This window comes from Sminthopsis crassicaudata, chromosome 4, assembly GCF_048593235.1.
Source record: "Sminthopsis crassicaudata isolate SCR6 chromosome 4, ASM4859323v1, whole genome shotgun sequence".
Classification (NCBI taxonomy): domain Eukaryota; kingdom Metazoa; phylum Chordata; class Mammalia; order Dasyuromorphia; family Dasyuridae; genus Sminthopsis; species Sminthopsis crassicaudata.
Window position 1 is genome coordinate 143,311,734 of NC_133620.1, and position 26,881 is coordinate 143,338,614.

Sequence of the window (26,881 nt, forward strand, 5' to 3'; positions counted from 1 at the left end):
AGGATAATACAACTAAGAAGTGTTAAATGTCTGAGGCTGGTGCTCTATCTACTGTACCACCTAGTTGCCCTGACACCTAATAATTTCATGAGAGAAATTTAATGTGGGACATGGAATGAATTTCTTGTTTCATAATAACTATATTATTATATATTTATTATGAATATTGTGAAATATAATTTAATATAGTATGAAATGTAATTTATTATAATTTAATATATTATAAAATATAATTTAACCAATTATCATACCACAGAGGAAAATCTTAAATTATTTCTTATTTTGGAATGACATTGTACTACAGTTACAAGCCCTACATTTAAGATTCCTCTATGGGATAAAAATAAATAGCTTTTCCTTTCCTAGGCTTCTACTCTCTAGCTAAAAAATCTAAAATTTTATCATGACAGCAGACTCTGCTAACATATACAAAAAAAAAATATGCCAGTGGAAACCTTGACACTGATCCTTCGAATTCAAAAGTAACAAAAAAAAAAAAAGTAACAAAAAAAAAAGAGAAAAGAAAAAAAAGAAAGAAAGAAAGAAAGAAAGAAAGAAAGAAAGAAAGAAAGAAAGAAAGAAAGAAAGAAAGAAAGAAAGAAAGAAAGAAAGAAAGAAAGAAAGAAAGAAAGAAAGAAAGAAAGAAAGAAAGAAAGAAAGAAAGAAAGAAAGAAAGAAAGAAAGAAAGAAAGAAAGAAAGAAAGAAAGAAAGAAAGAAAGAAAGAAGAAGGAAGGAAGGAAGGAAGGAAGGAAGGAAGGAAGGAAGGAAGGAAGGAAGGAAGGAAGGAAGGAAGGAAGGAAGGAAGGAAGGAAGGAAGGAAGGAAGGAGAGAGATAAAGAAAGAAATAAAGAGAAATAGAACAAGGAAGAGAAGGAGGAAGGGAAGACGGAAGGAAGAGGAAGGAGGGAAGAAGGGAAGAGGGAAAGGAGGAAGGAAAGAAAGGAAGAAAAAGAAAGTATTTTTTAAATTGGCTTTTCATTCAAATTCCATAGTTCTTTTTCTGGAGATCAATAGCATTTTTCATTCTAAATCCTTCAGATTTGTCATGGATCATATTGTATTCCTGAGAATAGCTGTTATTTACAGCAGATTATCATACAATATTGCTGTTATTATATACAATGTTCTCCTGGTTCTGGTTTTTTTTTTCCCTTCTTGAGTATTTCCTTGGGATATAAGCCCAGTAGTAGCACTGCTGGGTCAAAGGGTATGCACAGTTTGATAACTTTTTGGGCATAATTCCAGATTGCTCTCCAGAATGGTTGGATTCTTTCACAACTCCACCAACAGTGCATCAGTGTTCCAGTTTTCCCACACACCCTCCAACATTCATCGTTATTTGTTCCTGTCATCTTAGCCAACCTGACAGATGTGTAATGATATCTTAGAGTTGTCTTAATTTGCATTTCTCTGATCAATAGTGATTTGGAACACTCTTTCATATGAGTGGAAATAGTTTCAATTTCATCCTCTGAAACTTGTCTGTTCATATCCTTTGACCATTTATCAATTGGAGAATGGCTTGATTTCTTATAAATTAAAGTCAATTCTCTGTATATTTTGGAGATGAGGCCTTTATCAGAACTTTTAACTGTAAAAATATTTTCCCAATTTGTTACTTCCCTTCTAATCTTGTTTGCATTAGTTTTGTTTGTGCAGAAACTTTTTAATTTGGTGTAATCAAAATTTTCTATTTTGTGATTAATAATGGTCTCTAGTTCTCCCTTGGACACAAACTCCTTCCTCCTCCACAAGTCTGAGAGGTAAACCATCCCATGTTCCTCCAACTTATTTATGATCTCGTTCTTTATGCCTAAATCTTGGACCCATTTTGATCTTATCTTAGTATGTGGTGTTAAATGTGGGTCTATGCCTAGTTTCTGCCATACTAATTTCCAGTTTTCCCAGCAGTTTTTGTCAAATAATGAATGCTTATCCCAAAAGTTGGGATCTTTGGGTTTGTCAAACACTAGGTTGCTATTTTTATTCACTATCTTGCCCTGTAAACCTAACCTATTCCACTGATCAACTAGTCTATTTCTTAGCCAATACCAAATGGTTTTGGTGACTGTTGCTTTATAATATAGTTCTAGATCAGGTACAGCTAGGCCACCTTCATTTAATTTTTTTTTCATTACTTCCCTTGAAATTCTCGACCTTTTGTTGTTCCATATGAATTCTGTTGTTATTTTTTTCTAGGTCATTAAAATAGTTTCTTGGGAGTCTGATTGGTATAGCATTAAATAAATAGATTAGTTTGGGGAGTATTGTCATCTTTACTATATTCACTAGGTCTATCCAAGAGCAATTAATGTCTTTCCAATTATTTAAATCTGACTTTATTTTTGTGGCAAGTGTTTTGTAATTTTGCTCATATAATTCCTGACTTTTCTTTGGTAGATAGATTCCCAAATATTTTATACTCTGGACATTTGTTTTGAATGGAATTTCTCTTTGTATCTCTTGCTGTTGCATTTTGTTGGTGATATATAAAAATGCTGAGGATTTATGTGGATTTATTTTGTATCTAGCAACTTTGATAAAGTTGTGAATTATTTCTAATAACTTTTTATTAGAATCTCTAAGGTTATCTAAGTACACCATTATATCATCTGCAAAGAGTGATAGTTTGATTTCCTCGTTACCTACTCTTATTCCTTTAATCCCTTTCTCTACTCCTATTGCAGAGGCTAGCATTTCTAATACAATATTGAATAGTAATGGTGATAGTGGGCAACCTTGTTTCACTCCTGATCTTACTGGGAAAAGTTTATCTCCATTACATATTATGCTTACTGATGACCTTAAATATATGCTCCTGACTATTTTAAGGAATATTCAATTTATTCCTGTACTCTCAAGTGTTTTTAGTAGGAATGGATGTTGTATTTTACCAAATGCTTTTTCTGCATCAATTGAGATGATCATATGGGTTTTTTTTAATTTGATTATTAATATGGTCAATTATACTAATAGTTTTCCTAATATTAAACCAGCCCTGCACACCTGGTATAAATCCTACTTGATCATATTGTATTATCCTGGGGATGATTTTCTGAAGTCTTTTTGCTAATATCTTATTTAAGATTTTAGCATCAATATTCATTAAGAAGATTGGTCTATAGTTTTCTTTCTCAGTTTTCAACCTAACTGGTTTAGGTATCAGTACCATGTCTGTGTCATAAAAGGAGTTTGATAGGACTCCTTCATCCCTATTTTTTTCAAATAGTTTATATAACTTTGGGGCTAATTGTTCTTTAAATGTTTGGTAGAATTCACATGTAAATCCTCTGGTCCTGGGGATTTTTTTCTGGGGAGTTGATTAATAGCTTGTTCTATTTCTTTTTCTGAAATGGGATTATTTAAGCAGTTTACTTCCTCCTCCTCTGTTAATCTAGGAAGCCTATATTTTCACTTTAGTTATCAAATTTAGTGGCATAAAGTTGGGCAAAGTAATTCATTATTTCTCTAATTTCCTCTTCATTGATGGAAAGATCTCCCTTTTCATTTTTAAGACTAACAATTTGATTTTCCTCTTTCCTTTTTCTGATCAGATTTACCAAAGGTTTATCTATTATATTGGCTTTTTCATAAAACCAACTCTTAGTTTTATTTATTAATTCAATAGTATTTTTTTTTACTTTCAATATTATTGATTTCTCCTTTTAATTTTAGAATTTCAAGTTTAGTTTTTGGTTGGGGGTTTTTAATTTGGTCTTTTTCTAGCTTTTTAAGTTGCAGGCCCAATTCATTAATCTTCTCTTTCTCTATTTTATTCCAATAAGCCTCTAAAGATATAAAATTTCCCCTTATTACCGCTTTAGCTGCATCCCACAAATTTTGGTATGATGTCTCATCGTTGTTATTATCTTGGGTGAAATTATTATTTCTATAATTTGCTGTTTCACTCAGTCATTCTTTAAGATGAGATTATTTAGTTTCCAATTACTTTTTGGTCTATTTACCCCTAACTTGTTGTTGAATGTAGTTTTTATTGCATTGTGATCTGAGAAGAAGGCATTTACTATTTCTGCCTTCCTGCATTTAATTTTGAGATCTTTATGTCCCAATATATGGTCAATTTTTGTATAGGATCCATGAACTGCTGAGAAAAAAGTATACTCCTTTCTATCACCATTCAGTTTTCTCCAAAGATCTATCATACCTAGTTTTTCTAATTCTGAGAGTGCAAGATTGAGATCTCCCACTATTATAGTTTTGCTGTCTATTACTTCTTACAACTCTCTTAACTTCTCCTTTAGGAAGTTAGATGCTATACCACTTGGTGCATATATGTTTAGTATTGATATGGCTTCATTGTCTATGCTACCATTTAGCAGGATATAGTTTCCTTCCTTATCTCTTTTAATTAGATCAATTTCTGCTTTTGCTTGATCTGAGATAAGGATGACTACCCCTGCTTTTTTGGCCTTACCTGAAGCATAATAGATTCGGCTCCAACGTTTTACCTTTACTCTGTATGTATCTCCCTGCTTTACATGTGTTTCCTGTTAACAACATATTGTAGGGTTCTGACATTTGATCCAGTCTGCTATCTGCCTCCATTTAATGGGAGAGTTCATCCCATTCACATTTACAGTTAAAATTACTAATTCTGTATTTCCTGCCATCATATTATCCCCTGATTATTTTTCCCTTGTCCCCCCTGAACCCCTTCCCCAATATTGAATTTATGGGCCCCACTTGCGATGTGTAGCCCTCCCTTTTTAGTATCCCTACCCCCTCCTTTTAAGTCCCTTCCCCTTTCTTGTACCTTTCCCTTATTCCTCTTTTCCTTTTCCCTTTTCCTCTCCCCCCCTTATAATGAGGTGAGAGAGAATTCTCTGAAAAACAAATATGTCAATTATTTACTCTTTGAGCCTATTCTGATGAGAGTAAGATTCACACAATGTTTCTCCCCCTCTCTAAATTCCCTCAAATGTGGTAGATTTTCTATGCCTCCTCCTGGGATATAGTTTCCTTCTTTTTATCTCTCCTTTCCCTTTTTCTGATACTATCTCCTTTCCTTTACTACTTCCCTTTTTAATGTTATATCAGTAAAATCAAATTATCCATGTGGACTTTCTGTACATCCACAATAGAGGTGCAATTCTCAAGAGTTCTTTTTACCTTTTTCTGCTTCTCTTGAGTCTTGTGGATGTAGATCAAATTTTTTGTTTAAGTCTGGTTTTTTTCTTAGAAACAAATGGAATTCCTCTGTTTCATTAAATGTCCATCTTCTTCCATGGAAGAAAATGCTAAACTTAGCCAGGTAATTTATTCTTGGTTGCAATCCTAGTTCTTTTGCCTTTCAGAATATCAGGTTCCAGGCCCTTTGATCCTTTAATGTGGAGGCAGCCAGATCTTGAGTGACCCTTATTGTGGCACCTTGATATTTAAATTGTTTTTTCCTAGCTGCTTGCAATATTTTTTCCTTTGTTTGGTAGTTCTGCAGCTTAGCCACAATGTTCCGTGGAGTTCTTTTTTTAGGGTCTTTTTCAGAAGGTGTTTGATGAATTCTTTCAACGCCTATTTTCCCTTCTGTTTCTATTATCTCTGGACAGTTCTCTTTGATGATTTCTTGTAAAATATCTGACTCTAAATCTAATTGTTTATTTGTTTGGTTTGGTTTTGGTTTTTATATGACTAGGACACAGTAGTGATAGAAACTTTCAGTATAATACATTACGAAAAGATTCCCAAAGAGGAGAATAATGACAGAGTGGATTTATAGACATTGAGGACTGACAAATTTGAGCCTTTCCTATGAAGTAATAACTCACGTTTACAGGGTGTTTTAGAGTTGACATAAACCTGAGTTCATTTTCTTGACAAGAGGAAGCCTGGTATGGCAGCTACAATGCTGGGCTAGGAGTCAAAAATCACAGCTAGGACCCTTATAAGCAGTGATTAAAGGCAAGTGGCTTAAGAAGTATAGATGAAGATTTTGTTATATACCAGGCATTGTGCTAAGCACTAGACATTGAAAGAAAGTCAAAACAAAATAAAATGAAAACACATGATCCCTGACTTCAAGGAATTCACATTCTGATGGTGGGAAACCACATGGTAACAATGTATGTATAAGATATACACGGTGTAAATGCAAAGTAACCTAAGAGAGAAGGCATTAGTAGTGGAGGAACTGGAAATATCATTGGTAAGAAGTGGAATTTTAGGTAAAACAGAGGCGAAGAGGAAGAACATTTCAGGAGGCAGGGGGAGAGCAACCATTCTGAAGAATCTTAGCTTCCTTATTCCAAAACTAGGATTAATAATATTTGTACAACTGCCATAGAAGTTTGATGTGACAAAAATGTTTTGCAATCCTTAAAACTCAATGCAAATGTGAACTAGTATTTTACATATAAAGTAACAAGACTCCAAGGAATTAAGTTATTTACCAATAGTTACTGGCTAGTTAAGTATCCAAGGAAGGAAATAAAACCAATGTCTGGTTCCAAGACTAATTCTCTTACTCCTTGCAGCAACAACATTTTGGGTAAGAGCTACTCTCTTGCTGCCTATTCAGCACATTGTCTGGGGACTCATCATTGGTGCCTGAAGAATGGTGTTTAGGTTTAAAATAGCAGTACAACTGGAGCAAAGAAGGCATCACCCAGACAAGAACTGATAGGCAGAGGGAACAATACAAAAGATGTCACATTATTGGGCTCCTGAGAGCAACAAAGAACAGCTCTATTCTGGGAAGGAAGAAAGGTAACCCCCAAAGTTTAGAATTTTAATGTTTCCCAGTGGGATGAAGGGAAAATCATTAAAGCAGCAAAGACTAAGCATTGGAAAGCAATTGTGTGTAATTATGCCCTCTTTTTTTCCCCTACACATCCAAGTATGTTTGCTTTTAACATAAGAACAAATCTCTACTCATCAAGTTTTTAATTCCAAGGGATCCAAATTTTTCTGTATCCAGGAGCCGTTTAGCAATACCTATTCAAATGCTTATCTTTTAATAATTCAAGGACTCATGATTCCATTGATATGGAACCTCTCAAACTGATCATTAGCCAGCATTAAGCTATTCTGGTCAAAGAATTTAACTCACTTTTTGGCTTTTGCCCTCTCCCTAGTTCTATTCCAAAGCTTCCATATACAGATTGATATTATTCTAAATGTCTAAAGGAAAGTCTCATTGTGCAGCCAACTTCAATCAAGACAGAGGGACGATATTCCTCCCTTCATAGGAGCATAGTTCTGGAGCCAGAAAAAGATTTCAGAAACCCAGCTAATACAACTCCCTTGAATTTACAGATGAGAAAGCTGAGATCAATAGAAATTAAGTAACTTTCCCAAGTTCACACACACAACAAGCATCAGAGGAAGGATTTTATTTGGGTTGCTCTTGCAATAAAGAGATTGCTATTACAACTATTTGAAGAGATTGCTTCACCTAAAGCCTATTTGTTTTTGTTCAAGCATTTTAGTCATGTGCAACTTTTTGTGACCTCATTTGGGGTTTTCTAGGCAAAAATATTAGAGTGGCTTATCTTTTCCTTCTCTAGCTCATTTTACAGATGAAGAAACTAAGGCAATAATATTGGTGTTCCCTCGAATTTTCCTGCTTAAATTAGATGAGTTTAATCACATTCAGGGTGGTATTGTTTAGTAAATGTGAACAAAACCCAATCCCTTTTTGTGCTCTGTGTACATACAACTATACATACATACATACATACATTCACATATACTCATATACATGTACATACACACACCACTCATGAAAAACAATATTCACTGGCCACACACAATATACACATAATACATATAGCAGCTCTTGAAGGCGATATTCATTTCTTTGCTTCATTCTGCAGTCAAGTCCTAAGATAACTTTCTGGGTCCCTTTTCTCCTTCCTCATTTTTCTGTCATATCCAATCCCATTACATTATAAGAACTTTCAATGCAGTAATTCAACAAACATTTAGTACCTACTGTGCTTGGTTATAGAGTTACAACTCTAAAAATGAGTCTTCCTTCACTCAAGGAGGTTCAGTTCTATGAGGAAATACAATACCTACACAGAAAAGCAAAATGATGCAACTTCAAGAAGGAAGAAGCAATTACTGGTTGGGAAAGAAGGTAGACCACATAAAAGATCTGCCTCCTTTTGCGCTGAGTATCAAATCTAACTCTCTTATACCTAGTACAATGGAGTATTTTTATAACCATTGAATAACTGTTTGTTAAATATTCTACATTGCAGCCAAACTATACCATTCACTTTGGAACATGTCCTTCACTTCCTTCTCCAGAACTTTGTTAACATGTTTCAGTGTACCTGGAATGTCCTCCCCTGCCATCTCTGCCCGTTGAAATCCTAGCTAGTCTCCAAGGTAATATGTAACACCAACTTCAACAGCTTTTCCTGCAGGAACTAGAGATGGCATTATTGCATCTTAAAAAGTCAGTGGACTCTTAGGATTTAAGTATACCCATCCTTCTTTGAGGAGTCTGTGAGGAACCTAAGTTTAATTGTTATATAGAAGAAACTGTTAACTATGACTGCTGAAGAGAAGACAGAGAAAAAAGAAAAGTTATTTCCCAAAGCAACATGAAACAAATTTTTGATAAAAGATTTTAATTGGTATCCTGAGAGAACTAAATGGTAGAACTGTGCACCCAGAATTGAAGATAAGTCAATATTTATAGTAAAAGTTAAAAAAGACTTAGGCTATAATTTAAGCCATTCCATTTGGCATATTGTAAAATTTCTTCTTCTATTATTGTTTCTACTATTAATAAATAGTATACCCTTAGCCATGATATTTATTTGTACCTAAAATATTAGAGAGATTAACATATAGGGAGAGACAAACAAAAGTTTATGGGAAAAGAGGCTCCTCTAGTACTTCATCGATTGGGTTGGAAGCCTAGTGCTAATTAAAATAAAGATGTTGAAATTTTAGTAATTTATTTATTTATTTCTGAGGCTGGGGTTAAGTGACTTGCCCAGGGTCACACAGCTAGGAAGTGCTAAGTGTCTGAGACCAAATTTGAACACGGGTCCTCCTGAATTCAAGGTTGGTGCTCTATCCACTGTGCCACCTAGCTGCCCAAAAATTTTAGTAATTTATAAGGAAGTAACAAAACATCCATAAGTGCTTTGAATCTGGGATAAGACTGAAGGAAAATGAGCTAACAGCAGGTAGAAAAAAAAGCAATCACCTTCCCCTTCTTCTCTAATCTTCCCCCACCCCCAGCCATCATACACATGAATACACACACTCAACGAGGAAGTTTGATTTCAAAATCTTTTTTGGTGGAAAAGTATGGAACTTGTAGCTGGGTGACTAAGTTCAAATCATGGCCACAATACTTTCTATCTGTATAACTAATAATAATTGCTTGCTATTTCCTCATCTATGAAATAGGAATAACACTTGCGCTGCTCACCCACAGGTCTGTTATAAAGAAAATGTTTTGTAAGCCTAAGGGACATAAAGACATGAGTTATTAATTAGCTAAATGATTAACTTTTTTGAGCCTCAATTTACTCATAATATCTCAGGGACTCAGTTTTCTCATGCAGAGAAGACAGATCTTCAAGTCTCTTCAATTTTAAGGTCTCTTATTCTCTGATCATCCCCTTCCCTCAACCCTAATCTTTTTCAGGACAGATGATAAGCTCCAGCAAGACAGCTTATTCTGTGGGCAAACAGAGCTTCAAAGTCTCCACATAGGTGAGGATCTGGCTTGATAACTCACTCATTTTCCAGTGATATCTTAAAATGGTATGCTTCAAATTCTTATCAAGATTTCTTTCCAACTCTCCCTAGAGGGACCTCTCCTTGTCATAATAATTACACTATCTTAAGCAAATGAAAACAAGAAAGGAAGAGGACACTCCTGTTTGAGGAAGGAATTCTTCTATCCTCTTTCTGCACCCAATTCGGCTATGTTGTCCCTAGCTTTCTCAAGTCAATCTCCTGGTCTGAAAAAAACCCAAAAGACTTAATACAAATATAACTGATAAACAGTGCTAAAAGATTAACTTAAAGAAAACCATAGGATCATAGAAATAGAACTGTGTGAAACCTTAGAAGCTGCCTAAACCTACTCTTTTCATTTTATAAGTAAGGAATCTTAGTAGCATAGTCACATAGGTAGTAAGGTACCCTATCCATACCTTTTCTACCCAGCTAGGATTCCATGTTTTATGCTTCATAAAATTTAAACTAATTGATCTTTAGTGTCTCTTTAAACCCTTCAAATCTATGATGACTCTGTTGAACTTCTTACCTTCCTTATAAATTTACTTTTCCATTGTTCTATATTTAGGGATCCAGTAAGCCAAACTGATAAAACTCATTGGGCTACAGATCAAATGGATGGCAACAGTTAAAACGTTACCCCTACTAGGTAGCATAGATAGTATTTAATAAGAGCTTTCCTTAGCACTGGTTATGTAACTGTCCATGGAAGAGTGACTTCAAGGACGTGGTTACTTCCTTTAATGGTATCGACCACAATCTCTCTACGTCTTTCATCCTGTCCATGACTTCCTGTAAATCCTCCACAGGGGATCCATCCAACATGTTAGAAACCTTACTCTATATCTCTTGAAATGTCATAGATACCAATGGAGTGCTCAGGTTATTCAATGTTTATTCCTCATTCTCACCATAAGACTGACCCACTTTCTTTTTCACTTAATCATCTAATGGCATCTTTTATAGCATTTCTCCTGAACAATTTCTCATTGGCAATAAGTTTCAGAATGTATGCACTCATGGTGCACTTCTTCATTGACCTTTGAGTGATCTGCAATTTTAATTCTTTGGAGATTATAGTATCCTATGACTCATAACCATATGTCATCACTGGAAGAATATTGGTGTTAGAAAAACGTTCCTTTGTTTCAAGAAGATTGGGATCATTAAAAGTCCAGTTTAGTTTCCCAAAAGTTTTTAAGTAAACTCTGTCTAATTTTGAGTCCAGTCCATTGTCTATTCACAGTATCTCTCTAACGTATGTGCACTGATGGACCATTTCTATGGGTTAACCACCCACCTGTATATTATAGTCTGGGCAATAGGCATCCTTCATTCCCTTTACTTTTTTCTCAATGTATAGTTAAAACAACCTCTTTGGAGTGATTTTGGATTCTACCTAGAAAACGCTGCAATACTCTGAATGCTTATTAAAAATCAGAACAATGTCATAAAGAGGAGAATCTGGGGGATTTCATTATCAAATCTTGAGAACTCCATCATTCACAGGAAATTCTTTCTTCCATTTGGACACTGAGCTGAACGTCTTTGGTGACAGTGAGAAGTATCTTTAGTAAAATTATCTCTCCCTTTTTTATGGCTTGGTTTATATTAATAATCAGTCAGCTAACAAAATTATTCCTATTACTACAACTTTTAAGGAATCATGTGATTTTCATATATGCATAGGAGACATCGTTGGAGAATGTTATTTAAGGAAACGCTTTGTGCTAATAAATCAATTTTTTTTCTAGTCAATAAATTAACACAGTGGAATTTTGTATTCACAAATACAGTCAATTGTGTAACTATAAATGTGTGATCTGCTGTAGAGAACTGACTGCCTGTCAGTTCCCTTCTTCAAAACTTCATCATCAAATATTCCCTTAACACATGTTTACATGAAGAAATAGTCATACCAAAATCAATTAGTCAATAAGTATTTATTAAGCAATATGCTACCAGAAATTGTGAAGGATTCTGGTGAGACAAAGAAAAATAAAACTGTTCCTGCTTTCAAGAAGCTTACTTTCTATATATTAATGAATAATACATAATATTCAAAACAAATACAAAGTAATTTGGAGACCAATGCATTAGAACAAAGGAAATCAGAAATGACTTAATTTAGGGAGTAGCATTTGAACTAAGCTTTGTAGGATTTGAAGGAGTCTAAAAACAATATAGTATAATCCAAGAATGGGAGACAGCTTATATAAGAGCACTGGGTGAGAGATGAAATAGTACATGTGAAAAGCAGCAAAAAAAAAAAAAGTCCACTTTAGTTGGTGTCAAGAGTCAAGAGTTGGAGTCTTAGTTTGAAGAAGAATGCATAGTAAGATAGGAAAAAGTGATTGAAAAAATGTAAAGGACTTTCAAATACCAAATAGAGGACATGATAATTGATCATCAGTATAGAGTTATTGGATTTTACTGAGCAGAGAGATTACCTGGTCAGACATTTATATCACCTCAGCATCTTGTTTGCAAGATGGATTAGAGAAGAGTTTGGAGCCAGATTATGAAGGCTTTTAAATGGCAAGCTGACAAACAAATAGAAATTCACTTTTGGGACAAGGTAAAAATCATCAGATCTGTATTTTAAGAATATTAGTTTTGCTGGAAACTGAGTGGATGCCCATCAATTGGAGAATGGCTGAATAAATTGTGGTATATGAATGTTATGGAATATTATTGTTCTGTAAGAAAAGACCAACAGGATGATTTCAGAAAGGCTGGAGAGACTTACATGAACTGATGCTGAGTGAAATGAGCAGGATCAGGAGACGTTGTATACTTCAACAATAATACTATATGATGATCAATTCTTATGGATGTGGCCCTCTCCAACAATGAGATGAACCAAATCAGTTCCAATAGAGCAGTAATGAACTGAACCAGTTACACCCAGCGAAAGAACTCTGGGAGATGACTATGAACCACTACATAGAATTCCCAATCCCTCTAATTTTGTCCACCTGCATTTTGGATTTCCTTCACAGGCTAATTGTACACTATTTCAAAGTCCGATTCTTTTTGTACAGCAAAACAACTATTTGGACATGTATGCATATATTGTATTTAATTTATACTTTAACATATTTAACATGTATTGGTCAATCTGCCATCCATGGGGGGGGGGAGAAGGAGGGAAAAATTAGAACAAAAGGTTTGGCAATTGTCAATGTTGTAAAATTACCCATGAATATATCTGGTAAATAAAAACTATTAAAAAAAAAAAGAATTAGTTTTGCAGCTGTGTGGAAGATGGATTGGAGAGGAGGATCAGGGATTATTTTATTACAATGGTCCAGGTGAGCTAATGAAAACATTAAACTGGTATGTTCTCTAATCATATAGTACTGGAGAGAAAGTCCACAATATTTGGGAGAGATAGAATCAATAAGACTTGAGAACTGATTGGATAATTGGTTTGAGAGAACATGAAGAGTTAAAAATGCTTCTGAGGCCAAGAATCTTCATTAATAGATTGAAGGTGATTCCTTCCATAGGAATAGGAAATTTTGGAGAAAAAGTGAGTTTTGAAAAGGAAGATAATTAATTCTGTTTTACCATGTTATATTTGAGATACCTATGAAACATCCAATAGTAAATTTCCAATAGGCAATTAGTGATATATAACTGGAGCTCAGGAGACAGACTAGGGCTAAATATGTAGATCTGGGAGTTTTAAGAATAGAGATGACAACAGAACCCATTGGAGTTGTATCTGAAGAGAAATAGCACAAAAAGAAAATAAAGGGGGACTCTGGAATAAACTCACATTGACAATGCAGAAATGAAACCAAGCAAGTCAATAGGAGGATGGTGATAGAAATCATTCTAGATATGGATTACAATCATGGTATAGACTTAGGAGATGGAGTGTAGGTCAGCGTTGCATGGGTTATAAAGCACACATCAGGAAGTCAAGTGTAAGATAAATAGAAAGGTAAGAAAACAGCATATTGTGAGGGACTTTAAAGACCAAAAAGGACATTTTATATTTGATTCCATAAGCAATAGGGAACTGGTTGAGTTTAAGTGAGAGGGAGTTGATATATTCAGAACTTGCTTTAGGAAATTAACTTTGGCAGCTAGCTGAATGGAGGATATACTGGAGTGGGGAGAGATGGAGACCAACAAGAAGGCTACTGTTAATAGTCTAGACAAGAAGTAATGAGAGTTTTCACCAGAATGATTGTGAATGGAGAGAAAAGAAAGCATATGAGAGATATTGTGAGAACAAAACAATTCTGAGGAAAAAAGAACTCTAACTATAGATATAAACTTTGCTTCAATATGTCCAATAAAAGGAGTTTTGTTAGGCAGGTTTCTCTAATATCAAGTCTAAATAGCCCTTTTTGCAAATTCCACCTACTATTCTTAGTTTTACCCACCAAATAAAACAAATCAAAGTATGCTGACAACTCTCCAAATAATTGAACATATCATATCTTTTATCCATTTCCCATTTCTCAGGATTATTGCTTATATAGGTCAAGCAGGAGTTGACTCATTTGTTTTCCTTAGTTTAAATTTTTTTTTTTCTTTCTTCCTTTTGGGTAATGATTTTGATCTTTCCTCAACCTAATCATCACTCTGATTTTTCACAACTGAATTGGAAATAATTCCCACGTCAATAAACAATCATTCCAGTTGCCTAATTTCATTTTAATGAAGATATTGCATGCTTTCCGTATCAGACCTCCATATGACTTTCTTCTTAAGGAAAATATGTATTATGTGTAATCATGAATCTTAGATAGATACAGATAGAGAGACATAGCTATAGATACATAAATATACATATTCTATAAGTTTTTGGCCTCTCTTATTTCTCACTCATAAACTGTGCTATGCCTATTTTGGTATTGAAGGAGCTAAATATTAAAGTGCATCTTAATCCCATTTAGAGGCCTCTTTAAAATTCATTGCAGAATTTCTTTATCCCCCTCCCCATTTTTGCAACAAATATTGGTGCATAACCTAAAATTATTTCACAGCAGTGTTTCTACAGGTGTTCTTTTCATGAGCAATGAATATGCAGTGATCAAATGTCCTATAATGTGATATTTCTTATTCCTTTGTATACACAGGAAATTCACAATTCCTTTATTTGCTTCTCCAAAGAGAGTTTGTGAAACATCTTTCCATTTAGCTGCAATAGCCCTTTGTTTTCATTTAAGAACATCAAGATAAATATGATTCACTTCCTCCAATAGTGTGCCAATTTACTGGTCACTGGTCAAGGATCTCACACTTCAAGTACCAGCATGTAGACTAATATTTATAGATGTCTTGAAACTGTGTGAATTTTAGTACCCTTTCTCTCCATTTTTGCTAGCCTGCAAGGATTGCTCTGAGAGTGGAAGCAAATGCAGGACTCAGGACCATGTTGTGCTTTTCTTTGTTTCACAGGTTGCCATAGGCAAAGAATTGATCAAGTCTCTAACATCCTGTTATTTTTGTCCTTACGATTTTTCATTGTTGCTTAGCTTTAGACAGTAGGATCATATTCTAAGACTTCCTATCATGGGTAGAGTCTCTCAGAGACTATGCTTACCTGCTGCAAACTTAGTGAACACAAGACTACTTCCCAGAAAACTGAAAGATTAAATGACTTTCTCAGGATTACATAACCAGGATATGCAGTAGTCCAGGTAGGAGGTGGTTAGGGTCTGAACCAGGGTAGTAACAGTATCAGAGAAGAGAAGGGGACATATTAGAGAGATGTTGCAGAGGTGATATCAAAAAGACTTGGCAACTGATTGCATATGAAATATGAAAAATGGCACCTAAATTATGAGTTTGGGTGATTGGAAAGATGGTAGTACTTTCAGTAGTAATAGGAAAGTTAGGAAAAGGGGACAGTTTGGGGGAAAAGATAACGAGTTTTCTAGACCAATTGTAAATAAATATAGCTATGTATATCTATATACAGATAAATATGCATATTTATATATTTATTTATTTTAAGCTGCCCCTTTGCCGTGAATCTATTTATAGATATATCTATCTTTCTCTATGTGCAGCACAGGATTTTAAAAACACTGTCCCATCCATCTGAATCTATTTATTCAAAGTTAGTTTTCATCATGATGAAATCAGCATTGGTACAGGGTAGAAAATCACCTAATACTGACATATCCTGTAAATGTAAAGTTGCATATGAACCAGGAACCTCTGGGATATCCAATATTGCCTACATTTCTAGGACACTAAGGAGCCAGATCTGTAGCAGTTCTGCTCTCAAAGCTTGTTCTATATACTTTTTCTTAAATAAAGGTTAGTTATATAGGAACCAGTAGCTGTTTGATCATTTGTGGCCCTGAGGTTTCTTCTACTTCATTACGTCCTTCTAATTGCAAATATTGAGAAACTATAAATGACAGGCAGTGTGGCTTACTGGAAAGATCAATGAACTAAGATTACAGCGACATTGATTTCAAGTCCTGGTTCTCCCACTTATCACATATATGACCCTGGGCAAATCACTAAACCTCTCAAAGCCTGGAATTCCTTATCTTTAGAACAGGCATAATATTATTTGTCCTTGAGTGGTAAGGATCAAATAAGATTATATAAAAGTATTTAGTAAAAATTATATCCAACTAAAATGGTTAAATGATAACTTTTTTGTAACTCTATTTTGTAACAACTATTTTGTACCAATAAAAATAATTTTAAAATAACTTTATGATTGTTTGGTCCTCCTTTAAAATGTTCTGGTCTCTAAATAATAGTTCTCAACAGCCAAACAGTCTCATATAAATCACACAACCTAGAGACTTCAGTGGCCTTGGAAGCCTAATAATCACTTTAGTGAGGATTGGAGTAGCTGAAGTGGTGGGAGTAGAAGGAAGAGTTCGTTCACTCCCATGTAAACAATGAACACTCTGTGTGGGGGAATTATGAAACCTCCAACTTTCAAAACAAACATGCCTTTGGCTGTTGAGACTATTCAGTTTAGGCTGCCAGGTGATGAAAGAGGTGGGGTGTACTGAGAGTGGAAATGAGAGACAGACAGAGACAGAGAGACAGAGACAAAGGGGCAGCTAGGTGGTACAGTGGATAGAGCACCAGCCCTGAAATCAGGAGGACCTGAGTTCAAATCTGGTCTCAGACACTTAACACTTCCTGGCTGTGTGACCCTGGACAAGTCAGTTGCCTGGGGGGGGAGGCGGGAAGGGGGAATGAGAGGCAGAGACGAGAGATACAGAGACTGGAGAAGAAGGGAGAGAAGGAGAGAGGAAGGGAAAGAGGAAACAGAGACAGAGATAGAAACAGGAGAAGGAAGAGGGAAGAGAGAAGAGAAGAAGAGAGGGAGAGAGAGAAAAGGGAGAGAAAAGAAGAAAAAGAGAGAGGGAGGAAGGAGGAATAGTCAGAGACATAGAGACACAATGAGAGATACAGAGAAATAAACAGAAAGACAGAGCACAGAGACAAAGAGACAGATATGCATAAACATATGAATAGAGACAGAGAAACAAAAAACAAAAGAGAGAGATAGACTTTTCTTGTTTTATAAGTTTTGGAAGTTTTAGGGAATTGCAAACCCATTAAGAGTCTATAGTGCGATATCAGCCAAGAAACAGATGTAATGTCCAGAAATTAGGGAGCTGACTGTCATGCTGTCTTATATCCTCGTTAGGCTTCATATGAAATACTGGGCTCAGTCTAAAAAGTACTCAAAGATAAATGATAACAGTTTTAGAAAAGAGAAGATACAGTGGTGAGGAGGAAATGAATAGGCATGAGTACAAAGTTACAAACACAGAAGATAGAAGGTAATGGATAAGGAAGAATAAGAACACAATTCTGAATTTAGCTGGACTAGTTCTTAGAAGGAAAAAAGACTTACAGTCTTTCCTTGAACCAGTATTCAGAGTTTTTCCTGTTTGATAGGACCTGCCAAATAACTACACAACTTAAAGAGACCTCCAGGTAGGAGCTAAATTAGGCAGATGAGTTAGGAGTAGATTGGAAAAGGCAAGGAGAATAGAAGATTTTATAAATAGGCTAGAGGTGACAAATGCTTCAGTTAAGATGGTGACAATAAGAGTGGAAAGGAGGATCTGGAAAAATCATGAAGTTAGAAATAATAGGAAAAGGTGAGAGTCAAATCAGAATCCAAATGATCTAGACTTTCAAAAGAAAATGGAGAGTTTAGAAGAAGTACAGATCTGTTGGACAAAATGACTTCAGTTTTAGACATGCTGAGTTTGAGATGGATTGGATATCCACATGCAAATAACCAATGAGCACTTTTAAAGGGATTACTGAAAGTCAGGCAAAGATAAGAGGAAGAATGCAGCTAGGTGGTATCGATAGAATGCCAGGCCTGGAGTCAAGAAAATTCATCTCCATAAATTAAAATCCCTCCTCAGACACTTCCCAGCTGTGTGATCTTGAACAAGTACTTTAACCCTGTTTGCTTCAGTTCCTCATTTGTAAAATGTAAAATGGCTGGAGAAGGAAATAGCAAACCAGTAACTGAAATGACTGAACAACAAAAGCCAAAAATCAAACAATTAGTAAAGAGCAGTAGGGGGATTCAAACCTAAGTCTTTTGACTCCAATCAAACAATTGTCTAAAATTCATTTGAACCATAGGTAAAACTGATTGATTTCTATTAATTTATATTATCAACATAGATTTATATTATTAAAAATGCTAAATGCTAAAGCTAAGCAATATTCCTGCTTTCTTTACCTTCTATAAAGTGGAGCTCTGTATTGTCTTTTAAGTCTTCATCTACCCATGGCTGGTGCTCTGGCTTGGTTTTAGACTCATCTTCTCTTTTCTTGCTGGGACCTTCACTTTTAAAGATCCTCCCAATCAAGATTAAGATAATTGCGATCAAGACTGGAGTCAGAAAGAAAGACATGATTCTGAAGCTTGGAACAGAACAATGTCCAGCTTTCCTCCCTCCACTGCACTCTTTAAATGAAAATGGTAAGTACAAGGAGGGAAGAGAGAAGGAGGAGGGATAAAAACCCAGAATATGCCCAAATGAGTGTAACAAGATTAGAAACTTTCAAGGTCTTTCTCCTAAGGGCAAAGATCACTGGGGTGTGTGTGTGTGTGTGTGTGTGTGTGTGTGTGTGTGTGTGTGTGTGTGTCTGTGTGTACACACCCATAGTCATACTTAAACCCTTGTAGTTCAGTAATAAGTAGATAGCATAGATCTAAGCCAAGATCTGAGCAAGCATTTTAATGCACTAGAATTTGACAGGAGTAAAAGAAAGCATTTAATTTTCTTTACAAGCATATACATCACCCTCTAGGGTTTTATGTTTTGCTCAATTGTTTTTTGAAAAACAAACTTTAACTAACCTATGGAAACAGTAAATACATCCTCCAGTAACTGAGACTAAAGGATATATTTTTTGTTTTGTTTTGCCAGATAAACCACAGTAAGGCAAAGAAGTAAACAAGATTGTGGGATTAATTAGCTAATACCTTTAAATAGTATTTCTGCATGTGTGGGTGATAGAAAATTCTATTAAATTCAACAAATATTTATTTTTTAATTTCTTTTTTTAATTAACAAAAATTTATTTTCGCTCTCTCCTATATCCCCTCACTGACAATGAAAAAGAAAAGAAAAACAAAAGTCTTGAAACAAATATGCACGGTCAAGCAAAACAAATTCCTGTGTTGACTATAAATAAAAACGTATGTTTTACTCAGTGCTTTCTTTGTACCTGTGGTGGATAGTCTACTTCATTATCAATCCTTTGGAATCCAAATATTACTACATTATTATATGCACCTATATTCTTTGGGGGATATGATATATATAAGATAATAATAATGCAAAATAATACAGGAAAAACATCAGAAAATGTAAAGAACTATACAGATTTTAAAAGGAGAAGTATCATAACTGATGAGTGGGCATAGGGAAAGCTTCTTGAAGAAGGTGATATTAGAGCTGGGCTAGGAAATCAATAAATCAAGATTTGGGGAGGTAATTTAGGCATAACAAACAGCATGAGAAAAGATATGGAAGTAGTAAAATATGAGATATATCAAGGGTCACAGTAAGTGGATCATTTTGCCTTGATTATGCTACTGGAGACAAGTAGCATGGTAAATCTTAGAAGTTTAAAGGACTTTAAAGATTATCTAGTCCCTCATAAAGAAATTGAGGTTCAAGAGAGTAAGTAAATGACTTATATGAGAAGAGTAGATCTCTTTCTAGCGATTCTATGAGTTCCATCCAATATTTCAATTAAACTGCAAGAACTCTCTTCAACAGTACAGCACAAAAATCCAACTGTTATCTTCCATTCTGTACCACTCTTGATGACATCATTTCATAAACTTTTCACAGGGCTTCTTTTCAAGATGATGAGGACCTTCCTCTATATCTTTGTACAATTCTAGGATAAGAAGGTAACATTTCAAAACAAAGGCTTAATGGTTAATTATTATGGAGATGTTATAATAAGATTCCTATTAGAGGTGGGGTTTGGACTAGATGGCTTCTGAGGTCCCTTCTGTTTGTTAGGTTCTGTAATTCAAACACATTGATTTTCTCAATTCTATAAAATGTTTTCTTCACTTTGACTTAGTTAATTGTATGCTTTGTTTCCTATTTCACAATGGAAGATCATAGCAACTTCCTCTTGAATCTTCCTCCATAAAGCATTTGAATGTTTTACCTCAACCTGTAAAACATTATGATCTATTTACAATTCTGTGATTTTAAGTCATATATGACAAGGATTTTCTTCATTAATAATAATACAATATCTATGTTTTCTTTCACAATATGACTATTATAGAATAGTTTTGCATGACTACACATGTATATAGAATTGCTTGCCTTCTCAATGGGTAGGAAGTAAAGGAGAGAATCTGGAACTCAAAGTTTTAAAAACAAATGCTAAAAATTGTTTTTACATGTAATTGAGGAAAATAAAATACTAAAGAGGTTTAATATTTTTAAAAAAGAATAATTCCATAATTTGAAGAAAGCACTGGAGAACAGTTACAAGCAAGAGATATTATCTGGACAAAAGTATAACTAAGTCCATAATCTGTGTTCCATATCAGAGTTTTACTCTACACACAGGCCTTTAACTTTACCATCTTTTGCCTGCAAATGAAATTTTTGAATACTTGTGATTTTCCATTTCTGACAACATGTCCCCTGGAGCATGAAGCTCTTGGGTAGAGAGTACTTAAATCAAAACCTGGAGGGGAAGTTTTGAATGAGGTACATTTGAGTTTGTTTAAGGATGTGATTTATCAAATGAGATTCACTTTGCTCTATTGAACCATGAGAAAAAGGATTTCATGAATTTCTTAGACAGACCTTGTCCTTTACTTGTGAAACTCTCTCAAAATGCTACCTAGTTCAAAGGTCTGATGGCCATAAGAGGTGCAATTATTCAATTGGTGTATCATATTTTGAAAAGTAATAGAACTCTATGAAAAAGTTAACCAGGAAAGAAGGAAGGAAGGCAGGCAGGAAGGAAGGGAAGAAGGAAGGAAGGAAGGAAGGAAGGAAGGAAGGAAGGAAGGAAGGAAGGAAGGAAGGAAGGAAGGAAGGAAGGAAGGAAGGAAGGAAGGAAGGAAGGAAGGAAGGAAGGAAGGAAGGAAGGAGGAAGGAAGGAAGGAAGGAAGGAAGGAAGGAAGGAAGGAAGGAAGGAAGGAAGGAAGGAAGGAAGGAAGAAAGGAAGGAAGGAAGGAAGGAAGGAAGGAAGGAAGGAAGGAAGGAAGGAAGGAAGGAAGGAAGGAAGGAAGGAAGGAAGGAAGGAGGGAAGGAAGGAAGGAAGGAAGGAAGGAAGGAAGGAAGGAAGGAAGGAAGGAAGGAAGTCAAGCATGATTTCCTGTTTGGTTGATTGCCTAGTTAAAAGAAAATGATAACTATTAATGCAGATTAAATTTTAAAATGTGTTTTATAAGCTTTTTAAAAAAGAGAACCAATTATTAAACATTTAACAGCACATCCCTGATTATGTGTGTTCACATGGATCTGTCTAAATGTGGATAGAAGGGAGGCAGTATCCTCTGCCCATCCTTCTCCAAGGAAAACTAGTTTCTTCTAGGAGGAAAGCAGGAGATTGGGGCCACTAAACTAGCCATTCTGATCTCCTCAGAGAGTGGGTTTTACGCTAGAATTATATCTGCCTTCTCCTAAATATTGTTAGGCTAAATCTTAGTTAATATTCCTCAGGGGAAGGAATGTTCCAAGCTATATTTCCAAGATTTGACTCATTTCCCACCAGATGCTAGTTACACAAAAACCATATCCAACAAATACCAAATAAACTACTTATCCATATTGATGGCAAACAGAAATCAGGGAAATTATACAGATGAGAAAATAACAGACAATACATAGAATGATCACTCCCACTAAAAGCTACATATTCTAGCTCAATCAAGAAAGTTCCAGATCTTACCCAAGGGAAATTTCCCAAAGTATCTCTATTTAGTGTAATAAACTGGAGTTAAAAACATTGTTGAGGTGCTGGATTCTCTCCAGGTCATCTTATTTCCAGAGATTTTCTTTCTCTTCAGGAACTTTTCCCTGAAGAAAATGTGGAAGGTAATATCTTCTCTACTGAAGCTGTAAGTCAGAAAACTAAGTTCTCTCTTCACTCAAGCACTTCAAGAGTGTGAAGCATTGAGTAACCGATCTCTACCCATGAGGAAAAATCTTATGCAAATGATTTTTGAGCCCCTGGTTACAGATATTTATCATAGATTATCCAGCTTAACCATTTAGTGGCTGTGTAGGCAAGTAATTCAAGTTATTTGAGCTTTAATTACTTTATCTTTAAAATGGGGACAATACTTGCTCTATTTATCCTAGAGAATTCTTATGGAGACCCTTGTGAAATATATATGTATGAGGGTTTTTTATTGTTGTTCATTGTCCTTTTATGTGTTATATTCCTTACAATTCCTTACAATTCCTAGCCCAATACTTTAACAGTTCACACTTATCGCCTGTATATCTAGTACTGGGAAGGCAGCTAAGTGGCACAGTGGATAGAGAAAGCCGGAAGAGTCTTCCTGAGTTCTACTCTGGCCTCAAGCATTAACTGAACATTTACTGGTGATCCTGAGCAAGTCATTTAACTGTTTGCCTCAGTTTTCTCATCTGTAAAATGAGCTGAAAAAAAAAAAGGAAATAGAAAACCATTCCAGTATCTTTGCAAAGAAAATCCCAAATGGGATCATGAAAAGTTGGACATGACTGAAAAACAACTAATTAACAATAAAGACCTAATACTTATCATATATATTTTGTAGTGCTATTTTTTTCCCCTAAAGCATATATCCCTTGGAAAACATCCACATCCAGAGAGAACTGTGGAGACTGAATATGGATCAAAACATAGTATTTTCACCTTTTGGTTGTTGTTGTTGCTATTTGTTTCTTTCTCGTGGTTTTTTTTTTCCTCTTGATCTGATTTTTCTTGCACAACATGACAAATATGGAGATATGTTTAGAAGAAATTGCATGTGTTTAACCTAAATTGGATTGCTTGCTGTCTTAGGGAAGGGAAAGGTAGAAAAATTTGGAACACAAAATTTTATAAAAATTAATGTTGAAAACTATCTTTACATGTACTTGGAAAAATATTTAAAAGTATGTATCCTAACACCTCAACTAGATTATAAACTCACCACCATCCTTATAGTATCTAATAGAACAATGCCACATATGAGATACTGGAAAAAATTATTTATTCATGATGAGGATAGTAAGAAACAAATATCTCTTGATTAATTTTTTTTGTTATTTCTCACTGAGATTTATATCAACACAATCTCTTTATAGATGGGTCAGGATTGGAAGTCAAAAGATTCAAGTTTCAGTCAGGTGTTCCACTTTGTCTTTTTGACTTTGGCCAAGCTACTACTCATCCATAAAATGAGAAGACTGGACTAGATGACATCTAAGGTCTTTTTCAGTTCTTTCTCTCTCTCTCTTTCTCTCTCTCTCTCTCTTCTCTCTCTCTCTCTCTCTCTCTCTCTCTCTCTCTCTCTATATATATATATATATATATATATATATATACATATATATATATATGTATATATACATATTATTAATCTATAATATAATAACATGTTATATAATTTGTAATCAATATAACAACATATTTATTAAACAAATGGATATATAAACATATATTGATATAAGGACATCCTCACGATCTCTCTTAAGAACTTTAGAATTTGATTGTATGACATGGAAAACCCTTGCACAAGACCACACAGCATGGTGTACCCTTATGAGAAAGATTCTGTGCTGTATTAGCAAGGCAAAATTGAATTAGCTCAGAAGAAATGTGAGATGCTCAGTTAAAGAAACCACCCCAAATGTTCATAGAGATTATTTGTGTCCAATCTATAGCAGAGCATTCTGAGCTCATATTGGTCCAATCAGCCACAGTCAGACCACTGTAACTTGACTCTAACATAGTGATGTCATTTTGATTCTCTTTGAAAACAACAGGCAACAACCACAAGCCATATAAACATATTTATTTATTATTAATTAGGTGATCCAGAGGTCATAGGATTGGTGATTTAGAGCACAAGAAACAGAGAGAGAGAGGAAGGAAGGAAGGGAGGAAGGAAGGAAGGAAGGAAAGAGAGAGAGAGAGAGAGAGAGAGAGAGAGAGAGAGAGAGAGAGAGAGAGAGAGAGAGAGAAGAGAGAAGAGAGAATCTTGCTCAAGGTCATACAGTAGTAAGTGGCAAAACCATAGTCCAAACTTATCTTCTGACTCCAAATCTACCTTTATTCCCACTGCAGTAAAGCACATTTGTTCATAGACACTCACTACCCCAGAAATCTGATAGGCCAGCAGCCAAAGGTTTTTGTTTTTTCAGCACTCAACTATTAATACTTTTAATTCTCATGTGATACTATAAATATACACTATTATACCAAACCTGCTATTGAGCACTGACTCACCCTTTATATACTGTCTTCCCTTGGAAGGATTAGCACTAGAAAGTATTTCTGGAGGCAGAGAAAAGTGATCTGTGCTATCCTGCTAAAATGGCCTTTTTAAAAGTTCTCTTTAATAATACATGGTATAGATGAGTGCGTGTAGATATTACTCCACCTACTTCATATGCTAAATGAATTATGATGATCCTATTTTATGAATAATTAATCTAATCATTTTACCAAATAAACCTCAAGCTGACTGCATGCAATTCTTCAAATACTGGCAGACAAAGATATCTCCTAGGAGAAAGGCAAAACCCCCAGGGTTTAAGCTAGATATTGAGGAATAAAAATGTGGAGTATTCAACATAGGTAACTGGTTTACCTGAGAATGGGTTTTTAAAAATTAATCTTCCCAATGCCCTTCAAATCATGGTGTTCCTTTATCAATGTATTTTTTTCATTAAATTTTTCTTTCCCCAGAATGCATTTATATATATGTATTTTTCTATCAGGTTAAAAACTGAACTTGAATTAATGTCAGAATACAGAGTACAAATGTCATCCAATTCACTCATTAGATCTCTGTCTGAGGTTTGAAAAACTTAAGCACTCTGATGAATTCTATGATTTTCTGAAGAATTGTTTTTAGACCAAACTATTAATGAAGCTAGGAAAAATAAAGCAATTCTTGGATATTTTTTTGTAATTATGTAATTTTATTATGAGTTTAATAAATCGAGGAGTATTAGTAGAGGACATGGAAGTTATTTAACTATGACCTTAGAAGTGATCTTTAAGATCACTTTAGAATTGCTTCTTAATCACTCAGAAATCCCTTCTTTGAAATCCTCAATGAAAAAATGCTTCTCAGGAAAAAGACCTCACTGATTATGAAGGCTGCCTGTTCCATTGTTGGATAAATCAGATTACTAAAAGTTTCTTCTTTTCTTAAGCCAAAAAACTGCCTTATAACTTACATCCACTTACTATCCTCTTGCTTCCTAAAACACATAGAGTAAATAAAACCTTCACTCTACCACATCACAAGACAACCAAGATGTTACCAGTTTTTGGATAAAATATTTCTAATTCATTCAACTTTTTCTCATATGAAGTTTTGAGGTTCTTCATTATCCAGAGTCCACCTACTGTAAACTGAGGCAGCTGGTAGCCCAGTGGATGAAACACTAAATCTGATATCAGGAAGACCTAATGTCAAATGTAGCTATTAGGTATGTGATCCTGATCATTTAATCTCTATTTGCCTCAGTTTTTTCAACTACAAAATGGGGGATAATAACAACATCTACCTCTCAGGATTATTGTGAAGATCAAAAAAGATAATACTAGTTTGTTTAAGCACTTAGATCAGTGCTTAAACTTAACAGACACTTTAGAAAGGTTTATTCTTTCCTTCCCTTCAAAAGACATTTCAACTTGCTAATATTCTTTCTAAACTATGATTCCCAAGATTGAACACATTATTCTAAGTGTGATCTAATTTACATATATATACATATATATATATATATTTCAAAGGAATCCTTATTTCTCTTATTTTGAACATTACATTATAGCATTATATTTCTTTTAATGCAGCCTAAGATAATGTAACCTTTCTTCTTGGAAGTTATATTAAACTGTTAATATAAATTGTTAATTTATATCATTTTTACAATCAACTGTTAATTTAGATCATGTTTACAATCAACTAAAATTCCTAAATCTCTTTACACATAAACTATTCTTTAGTTTGGCTCTCTCATTAAATATGATAACATTTCTCAAGCACTAACTACTTGCAGCACCTGATACATAATATTTATCCAAAGCACTACTCAAATGTTTATTCCTTCTTTCCCAAAATCAGTACTTTCAGTGTAATTATTTCTTAACCCAGGGGCAGGATTTTACAGCTATCTCTATTAAATTACAACTTGGTAAATTTAGTCTTTATTTTATTCTCTCAAGACCTTTTTTGGAGCTCACTTCAGCCCTGCAAATGTAGTACATTGATCAGGGAGTTTCATTGATGAACTAGATAAGCTTATAAGGTAATCAGGGGAACTTTGAAAACACTTCCCAGTGGATGGTATGGAAATGCCTGTTGGTATCTCATTGAAAGGACTAAGGACATTTCCTGATCAAATGCCATTGACCAGGGATGATTTGGTTGGCTTAGACTAATGTGTAGCAGATATGGTAGAATGGGCTACC

General features: G+C 34.7%; 1 protein-coding gene across 1 annotated transcript in view; it reads right to left on the reverse strand.

Moving 5' to 3' along the window:
- Positions 1-18,760, reverse strand: part of IYD (iodotyrosine deiodinase) — a 34,569-nt gene extending 15,809 nt beyond the window's left edge. The window contains exon 1 of the mRNA XM_074309569.1: positions 18,444-18,760. Within this exon, the coding sequence (XP_074165670.1) occupies positions 18,444-18,618 (175 nt within the window). The 5' untranslated portion in view covers positions 18,619-18,760. The remainder of the gene's footprint in view (positions 1-18,443) is intronic.
- Positions 18,761-26,881: the final 8,121 nt, after the last annotated feature.